This window comes from Capronia epimyces, assembly GCF_000585565.1.
Source record: "Capronia epimyces CBS 606.96 chromosome Unknown aczIQ-supercont1.8, whole genome shotgun sequence".
NCBI lineage: Eukaryota > Fungi > Ascomycota > Eurotiomycetes > Chaetothyriales > Herpotrichiellaceae > Capronia > Capronia epimyces.
In genome coordinates, this window is record NW_006912911.1 from 831,849 (window position 1) to 853,507 (window position 21,659).

Here is a 21,659-nt window from a genome sequence, read left to right on the forward strand (position 1 = left end):
CTGTTACTAGCTGCAGATGCGAGCGTTACTCAATGCTGCCTCGCTTCAGCAACCATCTCTGCGGCACTCCAATCAACGGCGACGGCCAGGCTGCTTGGTGTACATATATGACATAGTGGCGCCAACAAGGCCAATTTTTGGATTGACTTACTCATACACACTACATCTTCAGATTCCATCCTGCCATCCTCCACTCTTTCTCGATGCTTCTTTCAGATCTCGTTTCCTTTTCCCCTCCGTGCCACCCGGGTCAATAAGACTGGTCTGGACGCCTGAGTTCTTTCTTTGTGTTAGCCCCCCGTGGAGTACCCTCTCCTATTTCTTCACTGCACGCCGCTGTGCTGCACAGATACAGTACCACTCTCGTCGCAAGCTACCGTGTGAGCCTCGTCTGTGCCCGTTGCCACTTGGCCGGTCGAATCAATCCAAGCGGAATTGTGTTGGGCGGCTAGTGCAGCCCCCGGCGGTCTGACATGTGCCTCTAAGCGGGAGTTCCCTCTTTCCCTCTTCGTTCCCTGGCAGAGCCTCCCCTATGACCTCGACAAACACTACGCTGGTAATGCAGGACGAGAAGCGAGGGGAGTCCTCGAAGAAACAACCAGTGCGGCTACCCATCATTGCGCCCAAGGACGACCAATCTTCCTCGGCTAGCTCCAGCCGCAGCGGCCATCTTGGCCCTAGTGTCCCTCCACGCGCCCGCCTACCTCCCCGGTCACGCACTGGATGCTGGATTTGTCGCACCCGCAAAGTCAAATGTGATGAAGGGAGACCTGTCTGTGGACAGTGTGCTCGTCTAGGTCACACCTGTGACTACAGCCCTCGATTGTCCTTTCGAGATGACACGCCGCGTGTCGTCGAACGCATGCAAGATGTCACCGTGGTCACCAGCTCGGTGTGGGATTGTCAGTTCAAGGTCTGTCAGCCGCCTCGCGCCACAAATTGGCTAACTTTTGCTTTCGCGCAGCCAATTCTCCCGCCCTTACCGACGCCAGCACCGGCTCTGCCGTCGTAGATGACCTGCCGCCATTTACATCACTGACCACCGACGAAGAACGCGAAAAGAAAGCGGAGCGCGCCAGCCCCGGCACGTATAATGTCGTAGTCAACCAAGACAGCTTCCAGCATCTCCCAGAATACAATGATGACCCGGATATCAAGACCGAGGCATTGTCACCATTACGTCGAGGCTCCGTTGCCACATCGTTGGCGAGTAGCATCGGCCGCGACACCGCCGTCGACGGTGCTTCCGTCTCAGGGGACCCCAATGTGGTCGTGTTACCGAGGTTCGAGGACGCTGGCCGACGCAACACGTTCAGTCATTCCAAAGATACCAAGTCACCTCCCTCGCCATCCACCAAACATACCATCATCAAGGCCGAAGAGACCGATGGCGCCATTCTCACCGAAGAACCAGCGTCTATAGAAGACAATCAGCGGATAGGCCAGGATGCTCGCTACCTGAGACAGTTCCGAAATGTGGTTTGGAGACAGTTGGTACCTTTTGAGCGGGAGGCAAGAGACGGCACGATACCTTCGAGCGTGAATGTGTTGGAAACTGCAGCCAGGACCTTCCCACCAGTGAGTCGGGCTCCAACCTGGGCGCTTTGTAACCCTCACAACTAACTTGGTCTCTCTCTAGTTGCACCATGCGATGATGGCCGTGGCGGCTTTAAGTCTGGCTGTGCAAGAAGGGAAGGAAAAACTGGACGCTCTACAACATTATCAGCAAGCTCTGCCTGCGTTACAAAACAGCTTGAAAAGCCCCGACGACCTGTCGTCAGACGGAGCATTTTTGACGCATTTTTTATTGCTGGTCTACGAGGTCAGTCAAGTTCATTCGGGTGAACAAAGTTTCGCTGACCACCAGAGATAGATTGCCGCGGCGGAAGACGGACACTCCAACCTGTGGTCCCCCCATCTTTCCACTCTGTTGCGAATCACCTTGTTACGGCGCGATGTTTTTGGCGGCGAAAGATTTCCCTTTGTTGTCTGGTGGATTTGTAACATTGACTTGGACGCCCTTTTTAGCGGCGCCGGGAGGGGGGAATTTGTCGGGTACATGTTAAACACCGACATTATCCCTCCGCCCAGTTTTCACTTACATCCGTTGGGTCTGGACGGATCCAGCGTGGTTTATGGCCACGAGCTGGACTCTCTCCCGACCATCCTGCAACTCAATTACGAAGTCACGCTCTTGGCCGTGCGCCTGGGCTTTCTTGCGCGCGAATTTCGACAAGACACCACCTTTGACTCGGCCGATCTTCTTCGAAAAAGCCAGGCCACCCGCATACGGCAGACGCGAATTTTCGAGGTGCAGGAAGCCCTTCGACAGTTGTGGGTGACACCGGGAGTGTCGATGGTGGGCCAAAACGCGCCCAATCTTCCGCCCCGACCCAAATTACTGTATGAACATGCGGCGGCCTTGTATCGGGCCTGTATCCTCTACTCTCACACGTCTATGTGGCCGGGGCAACGGCTGGAAACCTCTCCTGACTACGACACGGAAATCGCGGTTGCGTCGAACCAGATTCTTGACCTGACGAGGAAGGCTCTGGCGGAAGATCGGGCCGACTGTCGCTATCTGGTCTTCCCGGTGTTCATGGCGGGATTTTGCAGTCTGGACGGGGCTCAGAGAATGGTGGCACTGGACTTGATCCGCAGCATGGAGAGGATAAGCATTGGACGCAACACGGTCATGACTCGCAAGGCTTTAGCTGCGGTTTATGAGAAACAAAACGAACGATTCATGAATACGGGACAAAGTTTGGATGTGGATTGGATGGAAGTGATGGGAGAAAGAGACCTGAGGGTGGTCAACTTTGGCGTGTGATTTGATTTAATCGGATTGAACCAGTTGCAATCCCTCAACCGTCTTGGGTGACGGTCTACGTTGTTGGCATTGCCAATGCCTTTTTCCGCCCTGATCTCGCAATCCCCTGCTAGGGATTCTGTTGGTGGCGATGAAGTCATGACTTTTGTTTTTGCTGTTTGATCTGTGTTTCAGGCGAGCGAGCATATCAGGGAGGCCGGGGGGGTTTTTGGCCGACATCTGGCCATGTGTTTGGGAGGAGATCTACGTGTCTCGGTTGATGGAGCCGCCCACAACAAAGAATGGGGAATTGGGAATAGGTAGGCTCTCAACCGAGATGGGGTTGTTTGGTTTTTTACACTAGTACCAGAAGGCCCACAGCTTGAGGAAAACCAGAAAGACTTGACAGACTTTGGTCGACTGTTGACGATATGTGTTAAGCTCTGGCGTTGGGTTGGGTTGCGTGTACGTCCGTACTGTACGGAGTACGCCGTAGCACCAGCACCTGGCCGACCCCTAAACCGTCGGGACTAGACGGGCACAGCCACAGCCATTGCTCGCGTGGGCACTGGATATTAGGTAGGTAGATAATGAGGCAGTATGGATACTATAGTAATTACGGAGTACGGATAGGTAAGGTATACACATAATATGTAGCCTGTACTCCGCTAGCATCTGTCTGCACGGATACTCCGGAAGGCGTAAGGTGGCGAGAGGGAGCCCCGAGATCTCACTCGGGCATCATCTGTAGTCTTTTCTTCAATATTACGGCATTATGGCCGAGATGCGAAGCGAGGCCGTAGCGCAGGGTATCGTACAGATAGCTAACCTACTCCATTCCATAAAGCTACCTAGTACTTGGCTGAATGAATATAGGAGTCAGGACTGAGTTGAGGGATCTAGTACTCCGTACATTTTTACGGCCGAGACCATGCACCACCGTATATACTGTACACTGTATACTAACTACACTACTTTGTCCAGCGTATACTACTTACTGTACCGGTAATCGGGACGGAGATGGAGATGGGAGGTGGCACTATACTAAGGTATTTACTGTATCTACTGTCCTTGTATATCTCTGATTCTATATACAGATGGAATGATTATGGCACCACCGGCGCCACACCAAGCAAGTACGGTATGGTTTAGGCCCATATAATACCTTAGTTACCTCCTGGCACGGGCCTAATAGTAGGTAGGCGGTAGTAAGACATACTAGTAGCAGCTTACTACTACTACCTACCTAGGTACCTACCTAGGCCCGTGCCAGGAGGTGACTAGGTCAGTATATGGTAGTTGTGAGGGTGAAGGTGAGTGGCCGACTTCTAATTAGCACTACTACCTTGGGTTAGGTAGCTAGTACCAGGTACCAGGTAGGTACGGATACTGTGACTAGGTATCTGTATCTGCTTGTAGCCGTGCCTATGTACCTAAGGTATGTACTCTCTCTGTACGGAGCACGACATAGGTATATAGTGCTTGGACAGTAGTAGTTGTTTAATTGGTGGTTTGGTAGTTATGGAGGTACTACCGTGGTCAGGTGCCTGGCGAGGCTGGATTCGAATTCAGGATACTCATTCAGATACTACTCTACTCTGTAGGTATTCCGTACTTCGTACAGATACTAGACTGGACTGGGCTGGACTTAGGTATATCCCTATACTGTACACCCGTACGGTACTTAGGAGGACCTTGCCGTATGGTACGCAGATAGATACTGGTAGGTCGACTTTCTGCAGCAGCTGAAGGGCAGAGAAGAAGAAAGAAAACGGAAACGAAAAAGAGAAAACAGAGAAGAAGCAAGAAAAAGGAGAAAGAAAAAGCAGCAGGGGATAGGGAAAAGGGAAAGTAGAGAGAGAATACATCGTGGTGCTAGTGGGTGATTGTTAATCCCTCACAGTGAGGCTGGAAATCTATCTGTATCTGGAACCAGGGGCAAGGTCGGTCTAGGTCTGCAGGTACACACTCGGGCAGTATCTCCGGAAATAGATTCCGTATGTAACGTACCATTATCTACCAGGGACCATGGGTACCTGTAGAGATCAGGTCCATGATCATCTAGATTGAAGCCAGATGTACAATGGAGACTCTTTAGTATGTACTCCGTACGGTGCGGTGTGCCAGTATCCCGTAATCAATTAATTACAGTAATTAGTATCTTGATACAAAAGGACATCGGAGGGCGCCGCGACCACCGCCGGGGTTTCGCCGGCGCTTGGGGCCTGGAAGGGGCTTAAGGCTCAAAGGCTTCTACTCCGTATTGTAAGTCCCAAGGCCCGCAGAAAAGTTACGGAGCATCGGTACGGAGTACTTCGGTAACATCTCCGAACCGTGGGACATGTTACGGTGTACGGAGTACGGATAGTCTCCCGCTAGTTGAGGTTGGTACTTCGTAGTCTGTAGCTGGACCGTGTGTGGTTCAGCTGCCATGCACAGTACGTTGAGCGAGAAAAAGAAAAGAAAAGAAAGAAAAGAAAGAAACAGAGAAATCACTCAGCCACTCAGCCACTCAGCCACTCAGCCACTTATTAGCTGGACAGGGGTCGAGCAAGCTGAATCTAGATTTACCCGGCTAAGGCTACCGAGACAGTCAATCAGCCAATCATCGCTGATGACCACACCGCCATTGATAATTGGCTGATCTCGCCCGACGCCGACCAGGACAGGCCTCAGTCGGCAATTGAAGGGGCGGGCAGCTGACTGGCTGTAGGGACGGTAAAAGGTATCTCGCAACAGGGGTGTGTATTTCTCCTGTAGGGACTAGGTCTACTAGGTCTACTAGGTAGGTTCAAGGTTGTACTCGTAGGTGTGTATGGTACGGAGTAGGTGGGCAGCAACAGCAAGCAGGGTTTCATCCGAGGGAGGGCAGGTTGTATGTGCCTACCTTGTACGGAGTAGTCTGTGTAGAGTGCCCCAGAAAAAGAAAGAACTATTATCACGTCTGGTCGTGGTGAGTAGCAGATCGTGGGGTTGGTGTTTGAAATTGCACCGGCAAAACTGAGCAGGCCCTGGATGTTGACTAGACCCTCCAAATGATGGCAACTTTAACGGGAATGATGGACGTGTCGATCAAGGTTCTGTCTGCGAGGGTCAGTCTGTTCTCTAAGCGCGTCGAATAACTGGACGAATAACTGGACGAATAACTGGATGAGATGCGACAGGAAGCGATCTACAATCTGGTTGTTGAAGTGAGTCAAAACATTCAAGCTGGTTTTGAAAGACACAGGTCTATACTAGTAGGACGGAGTACACCTGTTAGGTGCCTGTAGGCAGGTGGTAGGTGCCTGGTAGTTGGGCCACCTGGGCCAAGACTCAAGGAGCCTCACGTGACAAGAGACAGAAGAATCACACCTATATATATTTGAAAGCCTCAAATTTAATCGTGGTTTAACACCCACAATGTAAGTGGCTACTTTCACGCATTTTTGGCCGAGCCTTTACTAACATTTCATAGTGGTCAATTTGAAACGATACAGAGAAGATTAGCATGGCCCCTGCACTAAGGATGACACGCTTCTCAAAGAGTACATCAAGTTTTTTTGACCATTGTAGGTCAGCAGTTCATCTGAGAGGCCTTTTTAGACAAGTTAATTTTTGTAGTGGCAAAACTATTGCCTAGATTTGTGCGCCGTACTAGGTCCTATTACGGTGGAGGAGCCTTGGCAGATTCAGCGCAGATTCACTTGTCGCTAGAAAGAAGTCATGCACCAGAGATCACTCCATGCACATGGATGCTGGGGCAGAGACACCAGCTCCCTTAATGGATAGGGCAGCCAGCCTCTGATATTAGACGTCAGTATAATGTGTTCTAGAAGAGGAATTTTCCAAGTCCATGCCTTCTAATTGGGTGGTGCCAACCTTATTTGGGACTAGCATAGCCTTGCAGCGGGAAATACCCGAATGGTGCTCCTCAATCTCTACTTCAACATTAATCCTGTCCTGTAATCCGTATCAATACAGTGCTCTGAATTGGTTTGTTGAATATACACATCAGACGCGATGTGCGTACGATCCAGCGAACAAAGAGGAGTGCTGTTTGCCCTTGGACTGAACGTGCCAAAGATCAGAAGTCAACATCCACACCAGGTTCGTGCCAACTGCCAACCAACAGCCACAGCCAACAGGACGGAATTCAAGGGACTCCTCAGCCACGGTCAAGATGTTACAATGAGATTGGCGTTCGTCGGTCTGATTCCTTTCTGTCCGGCCATCTGTGTGCAGCATCCTTTGTCGTGGTCCAGGGCGCCATGCTCAGATGGTTTTTGTGCTCTAGGGTACAATTAGTGCCCTGTAGCTGATCAGGGCTTTGTCGCGACTCATGGCCACTCCATACGACAAGACCACTAGGTACTCAGTCATTGGGAAGCTGCAAATCACAATACCGTCGTTGCCTCCCAGTTCCTTTCCATTCCACTCAGTTGGCTGTTTTCTTGAACCGGTGGTGTTTACTGTCGACCTCTAGCACATCACGCCTAGTTCTAGGAGGCCAAACAGAATGGAAGGTCTTGCACGCCGAAGCCAAGCCAGGGGATCAAGTCGTTTTCTTCTATTGCTGTTGTTGTCGTCACCATTAAGTCAAACCTTTATTGCGAAGCATTGTGACCGAGCTCACGCCTCTGACCGCGAGGCTGGACCCCTATTACTACCGACTCTTTCAGCCAAGCGGCTGGGCTCCCATTACTGCCAACTCTTTCAGCCACGCGGCTGGACTCCTATTACTACCAACTCTTTCAGCCACGCGGCTGGCTCCCATTAACCATGCGGCATCCTTTCACATGTATAGCCAGCGCGAAGAAGTTCACTCGGTGCATCCAGACCCGCATATATTGCACTCGGTGCGTCCAGACCCGCATATATTGTTTGAAACATCACTGAACGCAGGCCCGTCTGCGTTGCTGATGACCGATGCAGAACGCAAGCCTGTTCGGTGACGGTGACGGTGACCCTGCCGTTGCCTGCTCTCCCTACGACTATATAAGAGTCTCTATCCATCTATCATCTAGATATCTACCCCTTTCCCTTTACACCATTTCCGATTTCCGATTCCGTTTCCCTGCCTCTCCACTCCTTACTCTCCACTCTCCAGATCCACAGCTAGCTACCTGAGGCTGCCAGCATGAGTTGGATCGCCGAGACCGCCGCGGCCCTGACTCGCATCTACGTCCTCTTCGTCGAACTCGACTACGTCCGCGCCAGCGATCTGCGCATGGCACCTCACTCTGCTCAAGAACTCGACGTCGATCGATGCCGCCACCTGGGCTTGAGCGAGGCTGCCATCGTCTTCCTCAAGCAGATCCCATGGGCGGCGGCCGGCTCGGGCGATCTGATCAAGAACTCTGAGATGATCGACTTCTCCGAAGCCTACAGCCTCGCCGCGGCCCAACGTCCTACCATTACCGGAAACTCTGTCCTAGTAGAGCATGGTGCGCGCACACGGTTGGATCCATCAATGTTGTCCTTGACCTTCTGTGGAGACCAGGGCCATGCTTTGGTTGTCGACACCGTCCGAGGTAGGCGCCGAATGATTCTTTCTGAGAATTTGGACGTTTTTCTTTCGCTTGGAGCAGGCATAGAGCTAACCGCGCCGTTTCTCCTGTTTTATTAGGCAGTATTCGCAAATGGGACGGCACCGGCGACGTGATGGCCTCGCAAGAGTATCCTGCACGCAGTTTCTTGGACGACATCTACGCCAGCTATCTCAGCCTCGCCGAGATCCCCTACGAGCTTGAAATCCTGCAGCCCACCATCGACCCGGTCTACAGTGTCCCTGCAGCGGACGGATCGCCGGTAAGTGAAGTGATGTACTCCGTACAACCTGCGCAACTCGTACCAGTTTCTTCTCCTTCTCCTTCTCCTTCTCCTTCTCCTTCTCCTTCTCTCCACGGGTATAATACCATGCTAACTAAGCTGTTCTTCATAGCGATGGGTAGTCAACACCAAGTATGTCTTGGTCAAGGCGGCAGCGACGGAGCATGGATGGCCACACAACTTCTCCAAGGCGGATTTCAAGCGCAAGGCGGCCAGATATCTCTACGTCATGGAGGGAGATGATGATGATCATGGTTCTCTGGACGAGCAATAGAACTCCTCGTCAGAGAGCCGATTCGAACACGACGAGCAGCTTCCCAACGGCATCATTTGATGGGATGGCTTGCTTTTTTGGTCTACGAGGGCTGCTTACTTGGGCCTGATCAGGCAAGGCTAAGCATTTGCAAGGCTAGGCATTTGCATTTTCATTTTCATTTTCAAAGGCGAACAATGAGGCCACCAGCATTAGCACTAGCACTAGCATGGGCATAGACTACTAGGACATACAATGGTCACAATGCACAGCACACAAGGTGTTCTCTTGCACTGGCATCATTCACTATTATTTACGTTATTGGTTTTCCAGTTCCCATTATTATTATTATCATTATCATCACGGCGATCTCCAGAGACATCGATCTAGTCTCGACAGGAATTTGCAGGTGGCCGCCACGATATAGTTGACAGGATATCTAGGAGAGGAATCACAGGTGGCCGCCACGACATAGTCGACAGGATATCCAGGAGAGGAATCACCACGTGTTGCGTGTGCTGGCTAACCTATATTCACGACCACAGCGGTCGTCTCAAGGACAATTGCGATTCATTGACTAACTACTGTAACTTATAGGGCACGCGCCCTGATGTCTAACGCAGACAGTTTTGGGTTGGTCTCACTGCCTTAGAGTTTGGGGGTTGGGTTGGTCTCACTGGAGTTTCCAGGTGGGCGGGATCAAGTCGTGCAAGACATGATTTGGATGCAAGGGATAGACTGCTGTCGGGGTCATTTGCAGGGCAGAAGAGCGACTTCCTTATGGTTCTAGAGTCAGATGCAGCAGCAGCAGGGGCTCTAAATCCGCATCCGCCAGATGACCAAGATGGTGCTTTTGATTCAAGAATCCGTATCTAGTTGACCAAGATGTGCTTTGATTCAAGAATCCCCATAGAACTGACCAAGATGTGCTTTGATTCAAGAACCCCCATCCAGCTGACCAAAATGTGCTTTGATTCAAATCCCCATACAACTACTTGCCATCCAGGTCTAGATCTTCAGGATCGAACTTTCGCAGGGAAAGAAAGCGCAGCTGCCGCATCATCACATGACCGGTGGTCGCTGGAAAATAAAATAGGGGGCTATATTTTATTGTTTCAGAATTATTGTTGCCCATTGTGGTAGGGTTGGTAACCTAGTGGTACGACCACAGCTCTTGGATACGCCTTCGGCACTAATTAGAGGATTGCGGTCTTCTGCCTTGAGTGGTTATCCGTTCCTTTAGGGTTCGGCTCTTCAGTCCATACCTATAAATTCGAACTTCGTTTTTTGTCCTTTTCTTTTTTGGCACTTTTCTTCCCTTATTGTTTTTGCCCGCGAAGATTGTGTGCCCGGCGGTGAAGTAGATTCGGGGCATGGCTTGGCGACAAAAGTTCATAATTTGGCGAGTAACTGTCTTTCATCCTGAACGGAGCGCCTACTTGTAGTACCAGTACCAGAGCTTTCAGTCAAGATCCATGTCTTGGCGCATTCAATAAAGCTGTCGATCTGCTCGATGGTGTTTCCCGAGTGCAGACACACTCTCACTCGCTCGGTGCCCTGGGGCACAGTTGGAGCGACGACCGGGCGCACGATAAAGCCGGCGGCTTGGCAGTGCGAGGCCAAAGACCTGGGATGGCCACTCATCAGGGCGAATATGGGAGATTCCGGACACGCGGTGGGAAGCACGACCAGCGGCACCCCAGACTCATCAGTGGCTTCCGAGGCCAGCGTGGTCAGGGTCAAAAGCCGGGTGTAAAAATGGTTGATCAGACGGAAGAGGTTTGCTGCCAGCTAAAAAGAAACCGGAAATGTCAGCATCTGCCTCTGCATCTGTATCTGAGGCAACAGCCACCACTAAACGCCTTACCATGTTGACTTTGCCCATTTGCAGCCAAGTATATGCGGTTTTGATGGCGACGAGGTTGGGGTAGGACATGAAAGTGGTGTAGATCAACGGCCGGGCGTAGTTGATGAGATAGAGGCGGATGACGGGAGAGCAAAGGATGATGGCTAGCCAAAATAGTCAGTGGGATTTGCTGACAGGACGAAATCCAAGCCCCCAAGGGAAAGGCGTCAAGGTTCAACTTACCGCCGTTGGATGCGAGAGCCTTGCCAAAGGTATGGAGACGGATGGACACGCGCTTTTCCAGGCCGAGCTCACAGACCCTTCCTGACCCGTTGGGCCCGTAGATGCCTGTGGCATGAGCCTCGTCGACGACCAGGTGGGCATTGTGGGCCGGGAACATGGCCTCCAACAGCTCGACAATCTCGGTCAACGGGGCCAGATCTCCATCCATGCTGTACACGGTCTCGACGGCGACAAAGACGGTTCGATGTGCGCTGGCAGGGGAGGCCAGGCGGGCCAGGACGCGCTTCAGGTCCGTCACGTCGTTGTGTCGGAAGGGGATCTGGTCCTTGGCTCGGCACTGCTTCATGCCGTCGTGGACACTGGCGTGGATGAGTTCGTCGTAGACAACCACATCGCCCTTCTGCGGAAGGAAGGTGAAAAGGCTGACGTTGGCGTCGTAGCCCGAGTTGGTCAGTAGTCCGGCCGGGGCGCCGTGGAAGGCTGCAATCTCGCGTTCGAGGCTCTCGGCGTACTGCGAATTGCCATCCAGAAGTCGGGATCCCGTCGAGCCTAGAGGGGTGTGGCTCTGGTTGAGGCTGGCCAGGTACTCGTGCTGGAAGTCCCGGTTGGTCGACAAGGAGAGGAAATCATTGGACGAGAAGTCGACCGACCCGGCCGGACTGGACTTGAGGCTTCGCAGTCGGGACTGAGCCCGCCGTTTCTCCAGCAGCGTGGCCAGCCGGTCTTCCAGCGGACTGGGAGACATGTCCTGCTGCTGCTGCGCCTGAGAGACGGGAGAGAGCTCCAGTTCAAGTTCGATTCCTCACGCTCCCACTCATGCTTATACTCACGCTCATGCTCATGCTTATGCTGGGAACTTTGTACTTTGTTGAGTCGACGTTCCCAGCGGAAACCGAGACAAACCGCTAGAGAAGAAAATATCCAAAGAGGCAACTCGGGCGAGAAGCCTCGGCACAATGTCCAATCGGAAGCACGCAAATGGCGGAAGTCAGGGGCTTAGCGGCTGGGCACGGATAAAAATGCTACTAATGACTAATCGGGGTCGCAGCTCAACTGCGGGAAAAGGCAGCAGGGCAGACAGACGCAGTCGAGGTTCTGTACACCATACACCACCATCACATCACATCACATCGTGTGTGTGCGTGTGCCTGTGTGTCTTCCTCGCCCGGAATGCTGTGGCGGGACTTGAAGGCATGGCAGGTCTACGGCGCCAACACGGACGTCGGCAAGACCATCGTCTCGACCATCTTATGCCGGGTACTGCAACGTCGTGCGCCCCCCAACGGGCTGCTGTACCTCAAGCCCGTCTCGACCGGGCCTCAAGCAGAGGCTGATGACAGGTGAGTGCCGCAGCAGCAACAGCAACACCCGACACCACGTCCGCTCTACCTTCTGCCTGGGGTGTACTGTGCAACACAGTCTGACCTCCAGGGAACAGACATATCACACGATACGTGCCGGGCATCAAGTCCCGATGTATTTCGCAGTTCTCGCAGCCTCTGAGTCCGCATCTGGCAGCACAGCTTGACGGACCTAGTTCGGTATTGTTGGCCCCCCTGCTGTAACAAACAGAACATAACCATACCACGATTGGACGCATGCTGAACAACACGCGAACCTAGATTCCGACCTCCGACGCCTCCATCGTAGCCCAGGTCAAAGACCTCCTCAGCCAACACAGCCAGGCGGGCGGAAGATATGCCGTCCTCGAGACCGCGGGCGGAGTGCTGTCTCCCGCCCCGTCCGGCTCGGTGCAGGCAGATCTGTACCGGCCCCTGAGACTGCCCACGCTTCTCGTGGGAGACAGTAAGCTGGGAGGCATCAGCACCACCGTGGCGGCGTTCGAATCCCTGCACGTGCGAGGCTACGATCTCGACTCGGTCGTCCTGTTCGACGACCCGAAATGGGCCAACCACGGCTATCTCGAAGCCCACTTTGCCAGGCACGGCATCCCGACCCTGGCGCTGCCTCCGCCGCCCGCCCGGCGCGACGACCCCAAGGACGATGAGGCGGTGCTGGCAGACTACTACCAAGCCTGCTCCGAGTCGGCCAGCCTGACCGACCTGGTCGACTCGCTGCAACGGCGGCATTTCGCCCGCGTGTCCAAACTCACCTCGATGCCTTCGCAGGCCGAAGCGGTCATCTGGCATCCGTTCCGCCAGCACGGCATCCCGCACAACATCATCGCCATCGACTCGGCCTACGGCGACCACTTCCAGGCCTACAATCAGGAATCCGACTTGGGCTTGGGCACGCCGACGGCCTCGGCCCTCACGGGTCTGACTCCTTTGGCGGCCCAACCGCCCGCCAAACCGCTCCTGACCCCGTTGTTCGACGCCTCGGCTTCCTGGTGGACTCAAGGCCTCGGCCATGGCAACCCTGAACTCGCCCTCACCGCGGCCCATGCCGCCGGGCGGTACGGACACGTTATGTTTGCCCATGCCGTGCACGAGCCTGCGCTGGATATTGCGTATAACCTGCTCTCGACGCTCCAGAATCCGCGGCTGGGCCGGGTCTTCTTCAGCGACAACGGCAGTACCGGCATGGAAGTGGCGGTCAAGATGGCCCTGCGCGCATCCTCCCAGCGCTACGGATGGAACAAAGACGACGACCGGGGCCAGACCCCCGTGGCCATCTTGGGCCTGAAGGGCAGCTACCACGGCGACACCATTGGCGTCATGAACTGCTCCGAGCCCAACGTGTACAACGAGAAGGTCGACTGGCACCAGCCGTGGGGCCACTGGTTCGACCCCCCGACCCTGCTGTTGCGCAACGGCGTGTGGGAACTCTCGCTGCCCGACGAGATGCGCCCGGCCTGCGCGGTCCAGAAATTCCCCTCCCTCGACGCCCTGTTCGATTTCCCCGCCCGCGCCGACGACGCCGCCCGCTACGAGGAACACATCAAGACCACGCTCGACACCCTCGTGCGCCACCAAGGACGCCGCTTCGGCGCCCTGATCCTCGAACCCTTGCTCATGGGCGCCGGCGGCATGTTCTTCGTCGACCCTCTGTTTCAACGCTCCTTGATCACCGTGGTCCGGTCGAATCCCGAGCTCGTCGGATCCACCATCCACCCCGGCAGCCAAGGGGAAGGGGAAAGCAAAACAAAAAGGGAACCAAACAACCAAGACTGGTCAGGTCTGCCCGTCATCGCCGACGAGGTCTTCACCGGCCTGTACCGCCTCGGGCGCGCGAGCTCGTCTTCTTTCCTCGCTTCCCCCACGGATGTCGTACCCTCCACTTCCACCTCCACACAGCAATCCACGTCTCAGCTCCAACCTCAACCTCAACCTCCTCTCCCCGCCGCCATTGCCCCCGACATTTCCGTCCACGCCAAGCTCCTGACCGCAGGCTTGCTCCCACTCGCCTTGACCACTGCCAGCGAAGCCATCTTCCAGACCTTCCTGTCCTCCTCCAAGACGGACGCTCTGCTCCACGGCCACAGCTACACCGCCCACCCGATCGGCTGCATGGTCGCGAACAAGGCTCTGGATGAGTATCGGCGCATGGACACCGACGGGTCGTGGGATGGATTCCGACACTCTTGGCCCTCATCCTCGCCGTCCGAGTCCGACCCATCGTCCTCGACCCCGCCTTCCGCCAATGTCTACTCCTTCTGGCCTCTGCCTTTTGTCACCGCCCTGTCACACCATCCCCGCCTCCGTGGCTGTTTCGCCCTCGGCACCGTCTTGGTCCTCAAATTGGCTTCCGAGGGCTCCGGTTACACCTCGACCGCGACCTCCTCCCTACAGTCACGCCTCCTCACCCTTCTCGACTCCGATGGCTGTGGCATTCATTCCCGCGTCTTGGGCGACATCATCTATTTCATGACGAGTTTGACCACCACCCAAAAGCAGGTGGAGAGGCTGACGAAAACCATCATGGAAGCTTTGAATGAGGAGTGATTCCCCGTTCGGTCAACAAGGCAAGGGATAGATCAACCTGTTATGCTCTGTAACCAAGCAAGACGGACAAGGGAAAAGTCCTGGATCTAGAATCGTGTGAATAAAAGTTTGGATACGATACTGTATGTACCTAGACTGGTGCGCATGTAGCCAGAGAGTAATTTGATAGGTAGGATCTCTCGCACACAATCTAGCTTCGTCCTACCACCTTGTTGCTGGCAGCATCGCCCAGAACCTCGATCGAAGAATCCCAGTGCGTGATTCTTCCATGAAATGGGTCGTCAGGTAAAAAGAGCAAGCATTGCTCCCTGTGACTGGCCCAGCCGATCAACAGCGTCTACTTCCGTATCCGCCTGCTTCCATGCCATTGACATTCAGATGCTCGAATCGCCGTGCACGCCCGCCCATTTCACCTGAATACGTCGAGGAGCTTTGCCCTGGGGGGTGTTCTCTTCACAACGCTGTGGAGAAGCTTCTTCGGTGTCGCTCTTCACCTCATCATGAACCTCGTAGACAAGACCATTGTCTCCCACGTATCTCACCCTCTTCTGGAAGTTGCTAGGCGAGTAGATGTGGCGCAGTTCGGCACGGCCACTTCGATAGAAAGTCCAGAGCGAGAAGCCTCCCCCTTCCGAGTCAACCGCCAGACCATCAACCAAGTCCTCTTCAACGCGCGTGATGATAGCACCGGTTATGCTGATATATCTGTTGGCTGAGTCATGGCCCGTCGACCTTGTGGGACGTGTGTGAGTCTGCGAATCCATCTCGTCCCAAGCGTCAGGTGTGGTTTGCAGCGCTTGAATCTGCTGGAATGTGTCCGAGGGGACGTTGTAGAGCACCACATGTCCATCGGCGTGGAAGGCGACAACACGCAGGCCCCATTCAAGGGCCTGTCCAGCAGAGTAGAGCAGTGGCATGCTTCCGTCTCCTCCCTCATTCGTCGGTGGAGGTGAAAACATGACCTTCCGGATGAGCTTTGTCGGTCCTCCAGACGGGCCATCGCTACCCAGGCACAGAAGCCCAGTCGAAGGATCAGTAAAGAGTAGGTGTGAGCCGTCACTGATCGGGACTGCACGGAAATGATCGCAATCGACGGTCCTCAAGCCTCCTCGTGCTTCGTCTCCTTCTACCGGTGGCTCGAAATCGGACGAGCTTCCAGGGGGGCCTTTTGACTCGGGAAAGGGTAAGTTGCCAAAAAATAGTCTTGTCAAGCTCTGGCGGCGTCCGTGTGCGGCAGATGCGGGCGAGTATTTCCATGTTGTGGGTAGACCATCGCTCCTGCGCGGCGGGGCCGCTAACGGACCTGCAGCGCTCGATATCAGCCTCAACTTCTTCCTGGAGTCAATCCCAGGCCGCTGAGGCAAGAAGTACAAATGGTCGCTCGGGGCGGCGAGCGGAAACCAGCGGTTGAGGTCACCTCCAGTGAGGGCGTCGACCCAGTGTAGCTCGATGCCCAGTCGACAACCGAACGCAACACACTTTCGATTAGGGCAGATGGCCACGCTTCGCGGAAGATCGTCTGAGCTGCCAAGGTCGGTATATATTGCTGTTGGCCGAGTCTGGATCGGTATCCTCACACCAGCATACTCGTCATCCGAGTCGTCTGTGGAGTTGCTGCTTTGTGTGTTGTCCTGTCCAGAGAAGTGCTCGTCCTACAAGAATGGTGGACTAGGAACGAAACCCAGTGACGAAGTGCTGCTCAACATGGCCAGAGGTGAAACCTCAGAGTCAGCAGCATCCGCCGCGAGCAATTCACCGGATCGCATGGGTAGATTAAAGGCAAGTGGGTTTGGGACCGGGATCCTGGCCGAACTTTGGATGTCGGTTTGCAATCCCAAATTGAGCGGTTCGCCTGGGCCATTGCGACGACGTGTGTCTGCTGGACCTCTGCTGATATCCCATAGCATGCCTATGCGGCATTCAAGGAGAGCCGCGATAGAGTATCTGTCCGAGCGAGTGTCCATACTGACCTCCAGAACCTGAATACCAGGGGCCAGTCGAACGACCGGGAGTATGGTTTGATCGGTGTCCCACAGTCGATAGACCAAAATATCGCCGCCAGTCACAACGACGACAAACTTTCCGCACGCTGAAACGGTAAAGACACGTCTGGTCGGTGTCAACTCCTTGTCCAGGATTCTCGAAAAGTCAACGTCCTCGACGATGGAAAGCCTTGACCTGGCAGGACCATCGCCAGAAGAGGGACCATGCCAGTCCGCCGAGAGTCTGCTTTCCGTAGCGAGCCTTTTCGAACAGATCCACTCCTCATCAACAGTATTGACATCGAGGCTCCGTGTCGAGGTCATCTGGCTATCCTGGCTTTGCGTTTCATCAATAGACAGTTCTCTCCGTCGACGAAGATCGACTGCCAGTGCACTGCGGCAGCCTTCAAGCCGGAGCATAAGCCCTTGAATATTTCGATCAAGGCTGGCCATATACCATGCTCTGCAAGAGTGTCGGGCTGCATCATAGTCGCAAGGGGCCAGATGAGTGTACATGTGTTGTACTAGCTCCCGGGGCAGACGATAAATGGCTGGAAAACTAGGCCGAGGGAGTTCATTGTGCCACAGACGACAGACTAGACGCAGGCTTCTGTAGTCGTCGAAGGACAGATAGCTTAGCAAGAGACTGATGACTTTCCGGGGGAAAACAGGGCTGGGGCCCAGAGCGCTGCCGCCACAAGATCCACAGGTCTCATCAGCATCCTCCATCACTTCAGATTCCTCAGAGATTGATTCGCGTTCCCAAATCGTTCCATTACACTTGTGGAGGGTAACGGACCATGGCAACCTCGCCAATGTGTCTCGATGACCTGCAAAGGCATTGGGACGAAGATAGCCGGTGGTGTCAGAAGAGCTGGAAGTTCTTCTGGACTGAATGCTTCCCTCTTCAGAAAACGGGTTGGTAAAAGCACTAATTTCTTGTTGAGATGTCGTATCACCATAGGGAATGATGGAACCCTGTCGTGACCGCAGATTGCTGTCGGATAAGAAGCGAACTTTGGAAAGCCGAGCAGGCTGGGGCTGCAAAGGGAGGAGGATGCAGCTCCGGCTTATGATCCCAGGTGATTCTTCTTCTGGACCATCGCATGCACCATCCATCGTGTTCAACTTGCTGTTTGTAGTCCCAGCATCAGCAGATATGACCGTATGAGACTCTAAATACTGAAACCCGTCGGGGTCGGTCTCACGGGTCAAACAGGAGTCAGCGAACAATGATAGACGACACCAGCAGGGTTGGGTGCAGCAAATCGAGCATCTCTCCGGAACCCAAAGGTCTATCGGTGGCCGATCTCTCCTTGCGTGTTGGTTGCGATGCGACAGCTGCCGGTTACGACTGAACAGCGCTGGATACTTATTGCGCACTCCAGTTTTCGGCTGCCTGGAGGTTGCAGGCTTGCTAATCCGGATCCCTCCTCTTCCTTGAAATTCTTCTGCAGACCACATCAGGTCGCAGGACGGGAGGGTCAGTGCGTCACAGTTGACGTGGAGTGGTAAGCGCCCCTGGTTAGCATGCGGCTGGTCAATGGAATGGAGCATTCTCGATTCGACTTCGTGGACAGACGCGATTCCTCGAGATACGAGGATTTCGAAAGCCACGGTGGCGACAAGCTAGACTGTTTACCGATAAGTAGAGACGAATGAGAGACAAAAAGAGTATGAGGTAATAGACTAGGATTGCCAAAAGGAGTGAAGCGAAAGAAATGAGGTGTCATTCATGGGTGGAATGCATCGTTAGGTTGTACTGGAACAGTCGAGTCGTCACTGCTGTATAGTGATAAAGAATCGGAGGTGGCAGGTGCTTGAAGGGTATTATATTGACAAGGACGACCCCAGCCAGTAAACAAATCATAAAACCATCGGATGGATCGGTTTTGCTGCGATCCGGCCTCGACAATACCAACGAGAGCCACATCTATCAATTCTGATAACGGCTGACACTGGTTGTACAACTCCGAGGTTCAATTCGACCAAGTCTGGAAAGATTAATATCGATAGCGTAAATGGGTATCTAGGAACGCAGAAAGAAAAAGCTATGTCTCCGCTTGCTATGCTCGAAACGATCAAAGTTTGGTCCCAAGGTATCGGCGTGGAGACCGTCAAACCCTACCCAGTCTGAGAGTGTCCGTGGCCAGGCTGCCTTATCCATAATGTCTCGAGAGGTCGCACTAGATTGGGATTAATGTATCGCAGGCCAGTGTCGGGATCCGTGTCAACGTGTCTCCCGTAGTCGGTGTCTCTGTCCCAGGTGGATTCCGGAGGTGTCGGGAGGTCGAGGATGTTCCCTCGATCAATGCTTCGAAGCGCAATAAATATCATCAGGGGGACATAAGTCCGATGAAAATACACCGTGAACCAGATGGTGGTGGCGAGCAAAGGGGACAGAAACAAGGAAGCTGTCAATGCGCCTCGCAGTGCCAGAATACCGGTCATCGCGACTTGGAAGAGGATCAGGCCAGTAACAATCCGGTTGCAAATCATCGGCCATGCTCGGCCAGTAGAATGTTGGCGGTGCGCCATGGCGTAAAGCAACTGGTACTTGTAGATGAAGCCACCAATGAGAAAGTAAATCAAGCCGAACAGCGTGACCATCCAAGACGAGGGAAGCACGCTATAGACAATACAAATGATGAAGATGAGCATCGTCTGTGGGAGATAGAAGCCGTAACTGAAGACTGGGGGCTTGGCTAGCTCAGCGTAGTCCCGAGGTGTCTTTGCGGTGATGAGGTAGAATGGATAGAGAGCCACAGACCCAAATTCCAGGAGTCTGAAAGGCAACAGCCCTAACCCTTGGAGAACGATGAGGTTGACGTAGAATGGTGATAGTTGTTCCAGCGCTTTGGCGACAGCGTAGGCGATTCCGGCGGTGTCGCGGAGAATATCTCGCAGGTCTTGCCAGAATTCGTAGAATGTGGAAGCCGACCCCCAAACCGTGAAGACGATGAACAGGTTGAAGAAGGTGAAGAAGAAGTTCTTGGAGATGACGGATAACTCGACATCCCCTTGCGAAACCATGCCCTGCTGGTTTGCGAGCCAATCGTACAGATATGGGACGGCCGAGGCCAAGATCGAGAACAACAACGTTGGTAAACCTGTTTGTACAAGTGACCGGATGATTTCGTGTTTTTCAAGTGCAGCAGCGAGTCCGGGGAGTACTTTATCGATTACCTCGATGCTCAATAAACCGGCCAATGGGGCGACCGCAGCTGCCCAGAAAATAGTCAACAGGCCGATGAGGATCATAATACTCCAGGATCGCAACATTCGGTTGTTCCGAGAGAGATAGGTGTTCTTCCAGACGACATCCGCAGGTGGTGGCGCCAGGCTAGCAAGAAGTTGTCCTGGTTTGGGGTCGAGGATGGCTTGGACAGCCATCTGACACGCTGCAGTGGATTCCATTGTGACAAAGGCAAGTGCTGTCGGCTTGAAGTCGGCGGTCCTCAGGGCGTTGATTCTTTCGCTCAGCATCCTCAGTTTCTCCTCATAATAGTCGATCGCGTCGATTTTCTTGCTGTAGATATTGAGGGGTCCGTAGCGTATACTGATGGTAGGACGTGGCCGGTCAGCAGCGGTGGCATGAGCCTCCTCCATCTCGGATCTCGAGAGAAGAACGCCGTTCTCTCGCTCGTCTCCCAGCGGGTCAACTCGTCGTTGGCGGCCACGAGTCTGACGGAATGAGCGGTTCTGGCCATGGTAAGTAGCCCACGCCTCTTCAAGCTTCCTCAAGCATGCCATGTGTTTTGACATGAGGCTGTCTAGCGTCTGCCAATCCCGGCACAGCATCACGCTGTCAACTTTTCCGATCTCCAACCCCTCAATGAAATTCTTTATCGCTTCTTCTGACCTCACATCCGCAGGGATTCCCGACAGACGCAAGGTGCGATCGGTAATGGTTGACTGACTTCCGAGATAAGCCTGCCGGATGCGAATGAGGTCTGCCGTCTCGGCGATGAGGAGATAGATCGCCACGAATGAGAAAAAGTATGCGAAAGCAACGTACATCCACAGGTAGCTGTTGTCCTTCTCGATCGCAGGGCCTTTGGGCTTCTTCGGCTCGTCGGCAAGCAAAAAATTGAATCCAAGGTCAGGGTCTGACCCATTAACTGGGGGGTATAGTAGTGGAGGCTGTCCGGTGAATTTCCAGTTGACCGGTAGGATGATCGTGAGGGAGAAGAACAACGTGACCGACAGGTATTTGATCGCATAGCGGAAAAAGGCGAGGAAAGCGTACGCATCGAGACCTGCCGAGGCCAACACCTCCTCTCGCGAGATCTTGTAGAGGACGGGGATCCATCCGAACATGGACTTGGGCAGCTCGGGCAATCGTGACGCAGCGCCCGACTGCTTCTTTCGGGCATGATATAGACTGGTCCATTTTGGTCGAAGCACCTGGGGGGAGATTAGCACGAGTGAGCCGAGTAGAATATAGGACAAGGACATACGCAGAAGGAGAGAAATGCGCTCAAGCCGAAGACGACCGAGATGACAAGCTGAACCTTGAAGTCACGCTGGTTCGTGCTCTTGAACTGATCGTTCCAAGAGGGGCTCTTGGAGCCATTCAACGACATCACCACCTTCAGTGCCGCCAGAACAAAGAAGACGCCGGGTAGTAGGCTTCTCTCGGATGTGCTGCTGTACGACGACCTTGAAATGGCCTGCGCTTTGCTGCGGTCGCAGAACGCAGCACGCAGACGCAGACGGCGGCTGATCCCGTGCATGGCGGATGACTAAGGTCGAGGCCAGGTGCAGCCAATCAGAGGCAGCTCAATAGAATATGCACCTGAGCTTCTTC

The 21,659-nt window shown here is 53.9% G+C and overlaps 6 protein-coding genes across 6 annotated transcripts; 3 read left to right on the top strand and 3 right to left on the bottom strand.

Moving 5' to 3' along the window:
* Positions 1 to 532: 532 nt before the first annotated feature.
* Positions 533 to 2,830, top strand: A1O3_08710 (uncharacterized protein; the record flags this gene model as incomplete). Its single annotated transcript, XM_007738807.1, has 4 exons — positions 533 to 902; positions 965 to 1,578; positions 1,640 to 1,822; positions 1,874 to 2,830. The coding sequence occupies 4 exons, from the start codon at positions 533 to 535 to the stop codon at positions 2,828 to 2,830; spliced, it is 2,124 nt and encodes a 707-aa protein (XP_007736997.1).
* A 5,098-nt stretch (positions 2,831 to 7,928) lies between these two features.
* On the top strand, positions 7,929 to 8,894 carry A1O3_08711 (uncharacterized protein; the record flags this gene model as incomplete). Its single annotated transcript, XM_007738808.1, has 3 exons — positions 7,929 to 8,322; positions 8,418 to 8,599; positions 8,733 to 8,894. The coding sequence occupies 3 exons, from the start codon at positions 7,929 to 7,931 to the stop codon at positions 8,892 to 8,894; spliced, it is 738 nt and encodes a 245-aa protein (XP_007736998.1).
* A 1,371-nt stretch (positions 8,895 to 10,265) lies between these two features.
* Positions 10,266 to 11,707, bottom strand: A1O3_08712 (uncharacterized protein; the record flags this gene model as incomplete). The annotated part of the gene is made up of 3 exons (XM_007738809.1): positions 10,266 to 10,664; positions 10,741 to 10,883; positions 10,963 to 11,707. 3 exons carry the CDS (start codon positions 11,705 to 11,707, stop codon positions 10,266 to 10,268), a joined length of 1,287 nt encoding a protein of 428 aa, XP_007736999.1.
* A 425-nt stretch (positions 11,708 to 12,132) lies between these two features.
* Positions 12,133 to 14,867, top strand: A1O3_08713 (uncharacterized protein; the record flags this gene model as incomplete). The annotated part of the gene is made up of 3 exons (XM_007738810.1): positions 12,133 to 12,302; positions 12,401 to 12,503; positions 12,585 to 14,867. 3 exons carry the CDS (start codon positions 12,133 to 12,135, stop codon positions 14,865 to 14,867), a joined length of 2,556 nt encoding a protein of 851 aa, XP_007737000.1.
* Positions 14,868 to 15,241: 374 nt separating this feature from the next.
* A1O3_08714 (uncharacterized protein) lies at positions 15,242 to 17,173 on the bottom strand (the record flags this gene model as incomplete). Its single annotated transcript, XM_007738811.1, has 2 exons — positions 15,242 to 16,519; positions 16,544 to 17,173. The coding sequence occupies 2 exons, from the start codon at positions 17,171 to 17,173 to the stop codon at positions 15,242 to 15,244; spliced, it is 1,908 nt and encodes a 635-aa protein (XP_007737001.1).
* A 1,800-nt stretch (positions 17,174 to 18,973) lies between these two features.
* On the bottom strand, positions 18,974 to 21,585 carry A1O3_08715 (uncharacterized protein; the record flags this gene model as incomplete). Its single annotated transcript, XM_007738812.1, has 2 exons — positions 18,974 to 21,256; positions 21,310 to 21,585. 2 exons carry the CDS (start codon positions 21,583 to 21,585, stop codon positions 18,974 to 18,976), a joined length of 2,559 nt encoding a protein of 852 aa, XP_007737002.1.
* Between the last annotated feature and the right edge of the window lie 74 nt (positions 21,586 to 21,659).